Genomic DNA, 15,233 nt, shown 5'->3' on the forward strand with positions numbered 1-15,233 from the left:
CCCTTTTCATGATTTAATTGTTGTCTTCTCTCTCTGTTCTCTAGATATTGGGGAGTCCCAGTTTCAACCCCATGCCCTTCCTCTCCTCCAATGATAGTTTATTATTCTATTATTATTAAATATAAATGAATATGAATATCAATTTATGTGTCAAATATATATCCACATCAGTGATAAGCATATATTGGTATCAGTGTATGTTGGGGCTTCCTAGGTGGCGCTAGTCATAAAGAACCCCCTTGCCAATACAGGTAGATGTAAGAGATGTGGGTTTGATCCTGGGTCAGGAAGATCCCTTGGAGGAGGGCATGGCAACCCATTCCAGCATTCTTGCCTGGAGAATCCCCTGGACAGATGGAACCTGGTGGGCTACAGTCCATAGGGTTGCAAAGAGTCAGACATGACTCATGCATGTATGCATGCATAAGTATGTGTTATAAATTGTAGAATAAATAATAAAGTATTATTAAATAAATATCCACACACACTTTTTTCTTAATGAAATGTTTTGTTTCATCTGAATCTGGGGAAATCGTGAAGTTGTTATAAGCAAGGCTCTTTTAGAAAAACTTTCTCTCCTTTGTAGAGAAGAAGTGGCACCACGGTTTCCTTCTCTCCTACCTCCTTTCCTTAGAAGCTTTTCCTCCAAGGCAGCAGGACCCTCCAGAAATCTTCTCTGGAGTCAGGCTTGGCTGAGCTTCCCTCCCATCTGTCCATGTGGTGCTGACCTGTGTGTTTTGTCTTTCCCTACGTCTGCAGATGCTTTTGCAAACTCTCGACTGTTTCCTGATTCTTCACCCTCTTTCCTTGTAGGGCACTATACTGGATTCAGCCTCTCAGTTCATGATGAATAACCGTTCATTCTACGTCCTGCCTCATTTCTTAGCTGCTCTGCCACTTCTTGTCTTGTTTCCTTTTTCTCTACTGCCGTCATTGGGAAGCTTAAAACTTTCGTTGAGTTTTTACAGAATGTTTCGTCTTTTCTTGATTTCAGACTCTCATCTCTTGTCTTCACTTGAGTGTGCCCTGTGTTGTGCTCACTGATAAACTGTGGCAGAGATGCTCTGGAAGGCGTAGTCCAACGGTGACTCCCAAGCCCAAGGGAATGCCCCTGTTAGAGAGGGAATGTACTAGTAGATTTAAATAGCTACCAGTAAATCTGGCCTGAGCCCACGTGACACTTAGTGTCTGCTTTTATCTAAGAGGATAAGAAACAAAGAAGAGGTAGAAGACGTGTACTATCTTGGATGCCTGAAGGTGTTACTGTTGGGTCTAGTTTTTCTGTTTTATTTTTAGATATACTTGCGTGTATGTTATCCACATGCATTCTCTATCGCATGCCTCTTCACAAAAAGTCCTATAAGGTTAGTAGCATAAATCATGCCTTGCCCATTTTACAGTAATTCTGAGCTAGATAATCCCTTTTTTACAAGTTTGAAACTGAGAAATGAGAAACTTGTCATCTGCCTGAATTTACTCAAGAATTAGGGGTTGAAACAAAATGTCTTCATCTCAGTGTGGCTTTCTTTTCACCCTATTTTTTTTTTGCTTTCACCAGAATCTTTTTTAACAGTGTGATTATTCCTTTTTTGCTCTATTAGCTGCAGTATGGAAAGGCCTGTGAGCAGCTGAGGAGAAGGGGAGGGGAAAGGGGGGAAGGGATGAGGAAGGGCAGGGGAGGAGGGGGAAAAGGGGAGGGAGGAGGAGGCTGGAGGGATGAGTGATGGTTTGCACTGATTGCGCCATGCGAGTGGATTCATAATCTTACTTTTCCATGTGTACCTGTAAGATGTTTCTGCCATATCTCAGAAATAAAGGCTTTAAGAAAGAAAAAAAAAAAATCACTTTTGAGAAGGAAGGGGTTGTTCACTTTAGATCTTGGTTCATCAAAATTTTTAAACTGCAAAATCTTTGCAGTGAAAAACTTTTGGGCATGTTCAGTTCAGTTCAGTCGCTCAGTCGTGTCCGACTCTTTGCGACCCCATGAATCGCAGCACGCCAGGCCTTCCTGTCCATCACCAACTCCTGGAGATCACCCAGACTCACATCCATCGAGTCAGTGATGCCATCCAGCCATCTTATCCTCTTTTGTCCCCTTCTCCTCCTTCCCCCAATCCCTCCCAGCATCAGAGTATTTTCCAATGAGTCAACTCATTTGGGCATGTAGTCCCATATATGAATTATACACTGTGCTACTGAACAAAGGATTATATACATTAAAAACACAGACACATGTTAATTTTAAAAGAATGAGAGTTTTAAAATATTAGTTTTCATATTTTCTTGCTACTCAAAGAAGTAATCTCAGCCTAACTTTGGAGACTGTGACTCTTAATCAACCTATCAGATTGACAGTCTCATCAAAGGCATGTTCATCAGTCATAAAAGGGTTGGAGGCAACCTGGAGAAAATGGAACTATTTTACTGCAAATGTTGGATTCTCTTTGATTCTAATCTCTTGTAAACTAAGTGGAAACCAAGAGTGTGACTCCTCAAAATAATTATTTTAATGGAATTTTCTTGGAGGACTCGAGTATTTACTGTATTTTAAAAAATGGAAGTATTTTATTTATTCAGTAAATTATCATGAATCATCATTAAGTCATCAGCTAGGACAGAGTAGGTTATGCTGCAATGACAGACAAATCCCAAATGCTGATGCCTTAAAACAAAAGATTTATTGCTCATTAAATTAAACTAAGTTCTTAGCAGACTCAGGCTAACAGAAGTTTCACTCTCTAGATTATAACTAATTATGCTACCAGGTCCTTGGAGAATCAAACAGCTATTCTTAAACCACTTCCACTCATCATTATTTAGCCAGAGCAAATTTTGTAAACCACACCAACTTCAAGTGTCAGACAAGTGTGATTCCCCCATAAGCTTAGAAGTGAGAATATAAATATTGATAAATAATTATCACATCTAATAAGACAAAATAGGAGTGCATGGAGAATGGATGTTTTTCTCAAGGAGACTGGGGTCTAATAAAGCACATGACGCATACAAAGAACTGTTTGAAGAGAGATTATTGGCATTATGTGCCAAAGATGAGAGTTGAAAAAAACTCAAGCAGTTTAGTGGAAAGTTGAAAATTCAAAAAGGCTTTGTGAGTGAAACTGTAAACAGAAGCTTAATCACAGCTATAGACTTATAGGAGCTGTTTTTTTCCAACTTAAGGAACCTCTAACTTAGGGGTGCTGTGGTTCCTTAGTGTGGGTATATTATCAACAAGACTGTAATGAACATCTTTGTATGTATTTCTCAGTAAATTTTTCTGAGTATATCCATAGGAAAAGTTCTCAGAGGTGGAATTGATTAGAGAATCAAAGGGTTAATTTCATAACTAAATTTTAATGCAAATTGTTTACCTTCAAGAAAGTGTGTACTCCATCAACAAGTATGTGGAAAATATCTTTTCCCACACATTTTTCAGCATTGATACTCATTAAAATTTCTGATTTTAATTACTATAAGTTCAAAATGATACTGGTTTGATTTGTAATTCTTTTTTAGTGAGTAAGGTTAAGTACCCTGTCATGTGATTTTGGAAACAGTATCCAGTTTAGTACAGTTCAGCCACTCAGTCATTTCTGACTCCTTGAGAGCCCGCAGACTGCAGCTCGCCAGGCCTCCCTGTCCACCACCAACTCCCAGAGCTTACTCAAACTCATGTCCATTAAGTCAGTGATGCTATCCAACCATCTCATCCTCTGTTGTCCCCTTCTCCTCCTGTTTTCAATATTTCCCAGCATCAGGGTCTTTTCAAATGAGTCAGTTCTTTGCATCAGGTAGCCAAAGTATTGGAGTTTCAGCATCAGTCCTTTCAGTGAATATTCAGGAGTGATTTCCTTTAGGATGGACTGGTTGGATCTCCTTGCAGTCCAAGGAACTCTCAAGAGTCTTTTCCAACACCACAGTTCAAAAGCATTGATTCTTCGGCGCTCAGCTTTCTTTACAGTCCAACTCTCACATCAATGCATGACTACTGGAAAAACCATAGCTTTGACTGGATAGACCTTTGTCAGCAAAGTAATGTCTCTGCTTTTTAATATGGTATCTAGGTTAGTCATACTTTTCTTCCAAGGAGCAAGTGTCTTTTAATTCCATGGCTGCAGTCACCATCTGCAGTGATTTTGGAGATCCCCAAAAAGAAGTCTGTCACTGTTTCCATTGTTTCCCCATAATTTGCCAGGAGATGGGACAGGATGCTATGAACTTACTTTTATGAACGTTGAGTTTTAAGCCAACTTTTTCACTCTCCTCTTTCATTTTCATCAAGAGGCTCTTTAGTTCTTCTTCGCTTTCTGCCATAAGGGTGGTGTCATCTGCCTACCTTAGGTTATTGATTTTTCTCCCAGAAATCTTGATTCCAGTTTCTGCTTTATCCAGTCCAGCATTTTGCATGATGTACTCTACATATGAACTAAATAAGCAGGGTGACAATATACAGCCTTGACGTACTCCTTTCCCTATTTGTTGTTGTTCCATGTCCAGTTCTAACTGTTGCTTCTTGACCTGCATACAGATTTCTCAGGAGGCAGGTCAGGTGGTCTGGTATTCCCATCCTTGAAGACTTTTCCACAGTTTATTGTGGTCCACACAATCAAAGGCTTTGGCATAGTCAATAAAGCAAAAGTAGATGTTTTTCTGGAACTCTCTTGCAATGGATGTTGGCAATTTGATCTCTGGTTCCTCTACCTTTTCTAAATCCAGCTTGAACATCTGGAAGTTCACGGTTCATGTACTGTTGAAGCCTGTCTTGGAAAATTTTGAGCATTACTTTGCTAGCGTGTGAGATGAGTGCAATTGTGCGGTAGTTTGAGCATTCTTTGGCATTTCCTTTCTTTGGGATTGGAATGAAAACTGACCTTTTCAAGTCCTGTGGCCACTGCTGAGTTTTTCAATTTTGCTGGCATATTGAGTGTAGCACTTTCACAGCATCATCTTTTAAGATTTGAAATAGCTCAATGGAATTCCATCACCTCCACTAGCTTTGTTTGTACTGATGCTTCCTAAGGCCCACTTGACTTCATACTCCAGGATGTCTGGCTCTAGGTGAGGAATCACACCACTGTGGTTATCTGGATCATGAAGATCTTTTTTGTACAGTTCTTCTGTGTATTTTTGCCACCTCTTCTTAATATCTTCTGCTTCTGTTAGGCCCATACCATTTCTGTCCTTTATTGAGCCCATCTTTGCATGAAATGTTCCCTTGGTATCTCTAATTTTCTTGAAGAGATCTCTAGTCTTTCCCATTATATTGTTTTCCTCTATTTCTTTGCATTGATCACTGAGGAAGGCTTTCTTATCTCTCCTTGCTATTCTTTGGAACTCTGCATTCAAATGGGTTTATCTTTCCTTTTCTCCTTTGTCTTTTTCTTCTTTTCTTTTCTCAGCTATTTGTAAGGCCTCCTCAGACAACTATTTTGCTTTTTTGAATTTTTTCTTGGGGATGATCTTGATCCCTGCCTCCTGTACAATGTCACGAACCTCCATCCATAGTTCTTCAGGCACTCTATCAGATCTAATCCCCTGAATCTATTTGTCACTTCCACTGTATAATCATGGAAATAATGTTACTTCTCTGCAATTTGATTTTTATTCATATGCATTTTTTTCCTTCTGGGCTGTTCATCTTTTTTAAGAATGATTTTTATATGCATGTCATAAATTCTGTGAAAATAATTTTCCTGAATTATATTATGTGTTTTAATTTGTTTTTTAGAATTTTAGTCATACAGAAATTTAAAATATGTATATATATAATATATGTATATGTACATATATATAAAGTTTTACATCTTTTCTCCTATATTGTATCTGTATAGAAAGCTTCAGCATTCTAACATTTTGAATACAATTATGCATGATTTAATTTTTAAAATTTCTATTATTTTATATTTTAATCTTAAAATTTTTGGTATTTGGAGTAAAGTTAGATGAGTATTCATATTTTTACCTTTCTTTTTCTAAAAGAATAGCCAATTACTGCAACAGTATTTATGAAATTTCACTTTTTCTCCATTTATTTTAAAAACCATTTCTAAACCAATTCACAATTTCTAAATTTCCATTTTCATTTGGGTCCAGTGTTTTTGGCTTTCCACTCTGTTCCACTTATCTGTCTACATCTTCTCCACGGCCAAATTGTTTAATTATTGTCACTTCATAATGTGATTTAATATTGGCAGGCCTAGTACTTCTTCATTACTCTTTATGACCAAAATTTTCCTGGCTATTCTTACATGCTTATTTTTCCACATAAAGTCCTGTATCTTTTTTTTCAATTTTTAAAAGAGGTTTCTATTTCTATTTTAATGAGGATTCCTTTGAATTTATGGATTAATTTTAGAGGCACTAACATCACTTCAGTATTGAGTTTTCCTATTCAGGATTATGATTTACCTTTCTTCTCATTTCAATCTTAAAACTCAATGGAATAATATTATAATTTATTTTGTATTGGTTCTCAACATTACCTAAGTTTATATGTAGGAATTTTTGTCTCTTTTGGTCCTATTATAAGTAGAACATTTTCTTTAATATATTTTTATATTGGTTATTGCTTATACATATAAAAACTGTTTTATATGTTAATTTTTAAAACAGCAATTAACTGATTTCTCTTATCAGTTATTTCAAGGTAATAGGTATATTGGCAAATAGAGATATAATCATAAATAAATATATTTTGTAGTCTTCTTTCCAGGTTTTACCTCTTTTATTTTTATATTTTGTCTTAATTCATGGGCTAGTAAAAACTGGCAGAAAAACATTAAAAGCAGTGGTGATACAAGGCAACTTTGTTTAAAAGTTTTGCACAGTCATAGTCTCTTTTAGTCCAGATTTGTGGTTCTTTTGGTAGAATAATTCTCTCAACAGCAAATATTTATTTGTAATTTTGTATTGTTGACTTGTGATTCTGGCCTGTAGCATCATCCACAGTTTTATTTTAGTCATGGCCATTTCTGCATTCACTGGTTAGTTAATAATAAGTAGCAGTTTCTTTTTATTAAACCATCATGTCCAGCTTGAGAGAATGTTTTGAAGCAACTTTTAGTAATTTAGAGAATTTGAGAATAGATTTTCATGTTCATGGGGTTCTCAAGGCAAGAGTACTGAATTGGTTTGGCATTCCCTTCTCCAGTGGACCACATTTTATCAGAACTCTCCACCATGACCCGTCCGTCTTGGGTGGCCCTACATGGCATGGTTCATAGTTTCATTGAGTTAGACAAGGCTGTGGTCCATGTGATCAGATTGGTTAGTTTCCTGTGACTGTGGTTTTCAGACTGTCTGCCCTCTGATGGAAAAGGATAAGAGGCTTATGGAAGCTTCCTGATGGGAGAGAGACTGAAGGGAAAATTGGGTCTTGTTCTGATGGGTAAGGCCATGTTCAGTAAATCTTTAATCCAATTTTCTGCTGATGGGTGGAGCTGTGTTCCCTCCCTGTAATTTACATGGGCCAAACTCTGGTGGAGGTAATGAAGATAATGGTGACAATGGTGACCTCCTTCAAAAGGTCCCATGCATGATGCCCTGCTACACTCAGTGCCCCCAGCCCTGCAGCAGGCCAGTGCCGACCCACGCCTCTGCTAGAGACTCCTGGACAGTCACAGGCAAGTCTGGGTCAGTCTCCAGTGGGGTCACTGCTCATTTCTCCTGGGTCCTGGTGTGCACAAAGCTGGGCAAAGGCTAATAGAGTTTTGTCAAGAGAACACACTGGTCATAGCAAACACCCTCTTCCAACAACAAAAGAGAAGACTCTACATATGGACATCACCAGATGGTCAATACCAAAATCAGATTGATTATATTCTTTGCAGCTAACAATGAAGAGGCTCTATACAGTCAGCAAAAACAAGACTGGGAGCTGACTGTGGCACAGATCATGAACTCCTTATTGCCAAATTCAGACTTAAATTGAAGAAAGTAGGGAAAACTACTAGACCATTCAGGTAAATCAAATCCCTTACCATTATACAGTGGAAGTAAGAAATAGATTCAAAGGATTAGATTTGACAGAGTGCCTGAATAACTGTGGACAGGTTTGTGACATTGTATAGGAGGCAGGGATTGTGACCATCCTCAAGAAAAATAAAAGCAAAAAGGCAAAATGGCTGTCTGAGGAGGCCTTACAAATAGCTGTGAATAGAAGAGCTAAAGACAAAGGAGAAAAGGAAAGATATACCCATTTGAATAAAGAGTTCCAAAGAATAGCAAGAAGAGATAAGAAAGCCTTCCTCAGTGTTCAATGCAAAGAAATAGAGGAAAACAATAGAATGGGAAAGACTAGAGATCATTTCAAGAAAATTAGAGATAGATACCAAGGGAACATTTCATGCAAAGATGGGCTCAATAAAGGACAGAAATGCTATGGATCTAAGAGAAGCAGAAGATATTAAGAAGAGGTGGCAAAAATACACAGAAGAACTGTACAAAAAAGATCTTCATGATATAGATAACCACAACGGTGTGATCCCTCACCTAGAGCCAGACATCCTGGAGTATGAAGTCAAGTGGGCCTTAAGAAGCATCACTATGAACAAAGCTAGAGGAGGTGATGGAATTCCAGTTGAGCTATTTCAAATCCTAAGGGATGATGCTGTGAAAGTGCTACACTCAATATGCCAGCAAATTTGGAAAACTCAGCAGTGGCCACAGGACTTGAAAAGGTCAGTGTTCATTCCAATCCCAAAGAAAGGCAATGCCAAAGAATGCTCAAACTACTGCACAATTGCACTCACCTCACATGCTAGCAAAGTAATGCTCAAAATTCTCCAAGTCAGGTTTCAACAGTATGTGAACTGCACAATTCCAGATGTTTAAGCTGGTTTTAGAAAAGGCAGAGGATCCAGATATCAAATTGCCGGTATCCATTGGATCACACGAAAAAGCAAGAGAGTTCCAGAAAAACATCTACTTTTGCTTTATTGACTATGCCAAAGCCTTTGACTGTGTGGACCACAACAAACTGTGGAAAATTCTTCAAGAGATGGGAATACCAGACCACCTGACCTGCCTCCTGAGAAATCTGTATGCAAGTCAAGAAGTAACAGTTAGAACTGGACATGGAACAAGACTGGTTCCAAATAGGGAAAGGAATACTTCAAGGCTGTATATTGTCACCCTCTTATTTAACTTATATGCAGGGTACATCATGAGAAACACTGGTCTGGATGAAGGACAAGCTGGAGTCAAGATTGCTGTGAGGAATATCAATAACCTCAGATAGGCAGATGACACCACCCTTATGGCAGAAAGTGAATAAGAACTGAAGAGCCTCTTGATGAAAATTAAAGAGAGTGAAAAAGTTGGCTTAAAGCTCAACATTCAGAAAACTAATTTCATTGCATCTGGTCCCATCACTTCATGGCAAATACAATAGGAAACATTGGAAACAGTGACAGACCTTGTTTTTTTGAGCTCCAAAATCACTGCAGATGGTGACTGCAGCCATGAAATTAAAAGATGCTTGCTTCTTGGAAGGAAAGTTACGACCAACGTAGACAGCGTATTAAAAAGCAGAGACATTACTTTGCTGACAAAGGTCCATCTAGTCAAAGCTATAGGTTTTCCAATAGTCATGTATGGATGTGAGTTGGACTATAAAGAAAGTTGAGCACTGAAGAATTGATGCTTTTGAACTGTGGTGTTGGAGAAGACTCTTGAGAGTCCCTTGGACTGCAAGGGACTGCAATCCATCCTAAAGGAAATCAGTCCTCAATATTCATTGGAAGGACTGATGCTGAAGCTGAAACTCCAATACTTTGGCCACCTGATGCGAAGAAATGACTCATTTGAAAAACCCTGATGCTGGGAAACATTGAAGGCAGGAGGAGAAGGGGACAGAAGAGGATGATATGGTTGGATGGCATCACCGACTCAATGAACGTGAGTTTGAGAAAGCTCCAGGAGTTGGCAATGGACAAGGAGGCCTGGTGGGTCGCAAAGAGTCGGACACAACTCAGCAACTCAACTGAACTGAACTGACTGAACTGAGAATGGTTTTTAGGGGCACACACTTGAGTTGTTCCTTTACAGAGGCTGTGTTTTGACTGAACTTCTTTCAAAGGCCTTCTCCAATTTCTTAATTTGCCTATTAGAGATGGGGGTTAAAAGGTGTATTCTCCCTATCCCAGTATTTTTAGACTTGGTCTATTCTTTTAATTGCAACTTGAAAACTGGCTGATTCTTTTCTGAACTGATCTCTTTTATAGTTACCTTTTCAAATGTAGCCAATACCAACTGATTCCTGATACTGTCATTCTTTTTTTCAGTTCTTTAGCTAAGTTCATTGGATGCATTCTTTGCCTTTACAGTTAATTACAAGCAAGGTTTTCACCAAATATTCACTGCATTACACGAATCACTGTATTTCCAACCTCCAAAATTAATTTTTCAGTGGCCACTACCTAGCCTCAGAGCCACCACCATATTTATTTTTGTTTAATATTATTATTTGGCAGCCTCTTTTTGCTAGTAGATAAATTTTTATATTAATCAACGTAGGCTAACCTTTCCTGCAGTAACTGATGACTCAACTGCTTAATGGCAAACATAGCAGCATTTGTCTTTCACATTACAGAACCATTGTAGGTAGACACAGGCTTACTTTTACAACTTCTTTGCTACCTATTACTCTTAAACCTTGGACGCTACTTGGCTGAGTGTATTGGGTTTGAGTTTCCCTTTCTTGTGCTTTGTATTTTGTAGATATTGCCTTAGTAATCTCCAAGCATTTTACTGTTTCTCTGCTCCTCCCCTCTTCATTGCTGGATATTAATATGGATGCTGTGCCTTTTAGTTTTACTTAAAAATCTTGCTTATGCACATTGAGGGTAGTTTTGTCCAGATTTTATGTTTTCTTGGTTCCAGTGTGGGTTAATTTTCCTGGTCTTCTCACTTCATCTTAGGTTGCTTTATCTTATCTCCAGGAAAATATCACCAGTTTGAAGATGGTGTCTTCTATAAGTAGTCAGAGAATGGAATTCTTAGGTGGGACTAGGTTCACCCTTAAAGGGAGTTCAGTTTACCCTTCTTTTTGTACTTTTATTAAGTACTGATTAGTCAGCTAAATTCCATCTTATCAAGAGTGTATCTTGTCTACCTGACCTTCAACTCTTCTCTCAATTCAGACAGGTAGTTCTCTCACCTTTATGCTGGAAACGGAAAAATGGGGTAGTAAGGTAACCATGTGATTTGGTGACTTGGAATTTAGGGTGGAAAGAGTAGCCTTTCAAGGGTTCTTTGCCTTGAATAACTGTCAACTCCTTAAAACGTGTGAATAAACAACCTTCATTAAAATTGCAATTTTAAGAGTTACATCTGTCACAGATAATTGGTCACATCTTCTTCTCTCTCTACCAGACAGCTAAGAAAATCATAAATTTTTTGTATGCAGTGTCTTAATTTGCCTAAATAAATGTGAATTAACCTAAATCTTGCTGAGTGAGCCATTGGGCTTCTCTTGAAACTCTGTCTTGACAATTAAGATTTTTGAAGGTAAGACAGCAGCACTAAGTCCCACAGAAATAAGTATTAAAATTATGTCCACCAAATATCACACTGTTGTGATTTTCTCCATCTTTCCTCTTCTGGAGATCACATAGATCCTTCCCTCTTCATGCTGCTAAGTCGCTTCAGTCGTGTCCGACTCTGTGCGACCCTATAGATGGCAGCCCACAGGGCTCCCCCATCCCTGGGATTCTCCAGGCAAGAACACTGGAGTGGGTTGCCATTTCCTTCTCCAATGGGTGAAAGTGAAAAGTGAAAGTGAAGTCGCTCAGTCATGTCCGACTCTTCGCGACCCCATGGACTGCAGCCTATCAGGCTCCTCTGTCCATGGGCTTTTCTAGGCAAGAGTACTGGAGTGGGGTGCCATCGCCTTCTCCATGAGGATAGAGACTGTACCTTTTTTCCTGTTTCCCTGGTTCGCAATAACAACATCATTCTGGTGGGGAAAGCAGACCAGTTTTGGTAGCCCTGGTAGGAAAGGTGGATCTTGCATTTACCTAGGTTGGGGGCGGGAGGACCCTCTCTGGAGGGAATGCTAAATGGGTATATATGAGTGAGACAGGAGGCTCTGGTAGACACATATGAATATACACCTGCTTCCCTGGTAGCTCAGTAGTTAAAGCATCTGCCAGCAATGCGGGAGACCTGGGTTCGATCCCTGGGTTGGGAAGATCCCCTGGAGAAGGAAATGGCAACCCACTCCAGTATTCTTGCCTGGAGAATCCTATGGACAGAGGAGCCTGGTGGGCTACAGTCCACTGGGTGACAAAGAGTCGGACACGACTGAGCAACTTCACTTTCACTTTCACAAACAATTTACTGAGATCTGCAATAGGAGAAAAATCCTCCGCAGAATCCTAGACTTTCATCTCAGGTCTATCTGCACTGAGCTGGGACCTCAGAGGACGGCTCTCTCAGGAGAGTGTTAGCCCTCGGCCATTTCCATTAACTCCTAGGTCTTGCCACATAAAAGCCTAAGTGTTTTTAGAATGGATGACTGCTCTCTAAGGTTGGGTAAGGACTGTTGATGAGATTCCCCTGGCCTCTCATATTCTCCTTCTCTGATTATAAATGAAACTCTGCTAAAAGAGGATTAGTCTTTTATAGAGACAGGGTTTTAGTGCAGATGTATATTTAACTGTTTGCAGAATTGTTTCCAATAGATTTTGTCAAGAATGAGGTGGAAGAGTATATGTTGATATTTTTAGGCTGAAATGTGTTTTCTTTAATTAATTTGTTTTATTTTCAGGGTGACCGTGGACTTCCTGGTTTTCCTGGGCTTCATGGAATACCAGGATCAAAGGTTGAAGAAACCTGTTCTTTATAAAATTAAGCAATGTTGCATTTTACTTCAAATTGAAATAACTCTATGTTATAAATGTGCTATCAATAAATGCTCATATATTAAATGACTAGGTTAAGATTAGTATATAGTTTACATAAAGCTTTTACAAATTTCCTTAAAATTTTTCAGCCATAAATCTTATAGTATTGTAAATCTTATAGTATTTAAAAATTGATGGGTAACTTTGATTATACAGAAATTCTCTTAACTTTTATCATATAAAGCCCTGTTAGAGTATCAGATGCCCTCACTTTTCCTTGCTTTTGCTTTATAAAGCCTGGGATATAAGACTTTTGTAAATAAATTTTAAAAATTTTATTTCTACTTTACTTTGATGTTAGCATATTAAATTCTGTTGTGTATAATTGGTGTTTTTCTTTAATCTATAAGAGAAATACTAAATACTTCTCTAAAACTCAGGATTTATATTTTGTCTTTTAGGGTGAAATGGGCCCCAAAGGAGATAAAGGAGCACCTGGATTTTATGGCAAAAAGGGAAGTTTAGAGTATCATATTGAACTTTCAATATAATGGAAATAGAAAATTGGAATTTCAGTCCCAGTCCACTGTTCTGGCAATTAGCTTTTTTTCACCTTTCTCTGTGGGGTTTATTCAGAACAACGAAATAATAGAAAAATGACTATTGACTGTTATGCTTGATTTTCTATAAGAATACTTTGTGTTATTGACGCTTATGAACTTTCAAAATATTTATAGAAAGAGATTACTTGGAAGTAGTAGCTGTTTAACAGCATGTCCATGGAGACTCTTATTTTTTCTCACTGAAGGGAAATTATGTTCTCTCTATATTTAAGATACACATTTCTTCTTAATTCTGCCTAGATGTGGTTTCTGTGTTTAGATGCTTGTAATAATCCTGCATCCATCTTATTCTCAACATCATGTGTGTCCTGGTAACATAATGCTTTGCCGAAAGCTGCGGGGCCAACACAAGCTGTGGCTCCAGCATTCTATCAGTCCTTGAGGACATTATCTTTCTTTCCTACTTAAGTTTGAGTTGGAATTTCAAAATCTTCTTGTAAGGATTGTTTTTGTTTGTTTTTAAAAACAGGGCGCGAAAGGTGAACAGGGGAACGCTGGATTTCCTGGCCTTCCTGGACGTGCTGTGAGTTTGACGGAAATTTTTCTTAAGTATTCTACATTAAATAAAATTTATCCTGTACTATCTTCTTTTAAAAAAGAAACATTAGTGCAAAAATATGTTAAAATACTTGTCCTTATTTTCCAGGGAGAACCTGGAAGACATGGAAAGGATGGATTAATGGGTAGCCCTGGTTTCAAGGTAAATACCACAGAAAAGATTTCTGTAACTAGTGAGTGAATATGAGAAAAATGTACAGATACTAGACTTTTGTTTACATGTGACATTGGTATAAAATGAATGAACTAAAAGTTGTAATTTAAAGATCATAATCAATTTATTTTGAATATATCATGAATTCTTATGTGTTGGAAATAAAATCCCAGGATATTAGAAGCTCCTTCAGTGAGCCATTCAGATAGGTTTGTTTAGTGGATCTGAGCCGCAGGTACTTAGCTGTGTCTTCCAAGGGATTTGACTTTGTTTTCAGAGAGTAGGGGAATGAATCCTCAACCCTAACAGTTTTTTTTTTTTTTTTTTAATTTTATTTTATTTTTAAACTTTACAATATTGTATTAGTTTTGCCAAATATCGAAATGAATCCGCCACAGGTATACCTGCATTCCCCATCCTGAACCCTCCTCCCTCCTCCCTCCCCTACCCTCCCTCTGGGTCGTCCCAGTGCACCAGCCCCAAGCATCCAGTACCGTGCATCGGACCTGGACTGGCGACTCGTTTCATACATGATATTATACATGTTTCAATGCCATTCTCCCAAATCTCCCCACCCTCTCCCTCTCCCACAGAGTCCATAAGACTGATCTATACATCGGTGTCTCTTTTGCTGTCTCATACACAGGGTTATTGTTACCATCTTTCTAAATTCCATATAGTATGCATTAGTATACTGTATTGGTGTTTTTCTTTCTGGCTTACTTCACTCTGTATATAGATTCCAGTTTCATCCATCTCATTAGAACTCATTCAAATGTATTCTTTTTAACGGTCTGAGTAATACTCCATTGTGTATATGTACCACAGCTTTCTTATCCATTCATCTGCTGATGGACATATAGGTTGCTTCCATGTCCTGGCTATTGTAAACAGTGTTGCGATGAACATTGGGGTACACGTGTCTCTTTCCCTTCTGGTTTCCTCAGTGTGTATGCCCAGCAGTGGGATTGCTGGATCATAAGGCAGTTCTATTTCCAGTTTTTTAAGGAATCTCCACACTGTTTTCCATAGTGGCTGTACTAGTTTGCATTC

General features: G+C 38.4%; 1 protein-coding gene across 2 annotated transcripts in view; it reads left to right on the forward strand.

The window, feature by feature from the left end:
- The window catches only part of COL21A1 (collagen, type XXI, alpha 1), a 236,889-nt gene that overhangs the window by 147,084 nt on the left and 74,572 nt on the right, over positions 1-15,233 (forward strand). For both annotated transcript variants that reach the window (XM_010848536.1, XM_010848535.1), the window contains exons 13-16: positions 12,770-12,823; positions 13,307-13,360; positions 13,938-13,991; positions 14,115-14,168. In XM_010848536.1, coding sequence (XP_010846838.1) covers positions 12,770-12,823; positions 13,307-13,360; positions 13,938-13,991; positions 14,115-14,168 — 216 coding nt within the window. The remainder of the gene's footprint in view (positions 1-12,769; positions 12,824-13,306; positions 13,361-13,937; positions 13,992-14,114; positions 14,169-15,233) is intronic.

This window comes from Bison bison, unplaced genomic scaffold, assembly GCF_000754665.1.
Source record: "Bison bison bison isolate TAMUID 2011002044 unplaced genomic scaffold, Bison_UMD1.0 scf7180017864270, whole genome shotgun sequence".
NCBI lineage: Eukaryota > Metazoa > Chordata > Mammalia > Artiodactyla > Bovidae > Bison > Bison bison.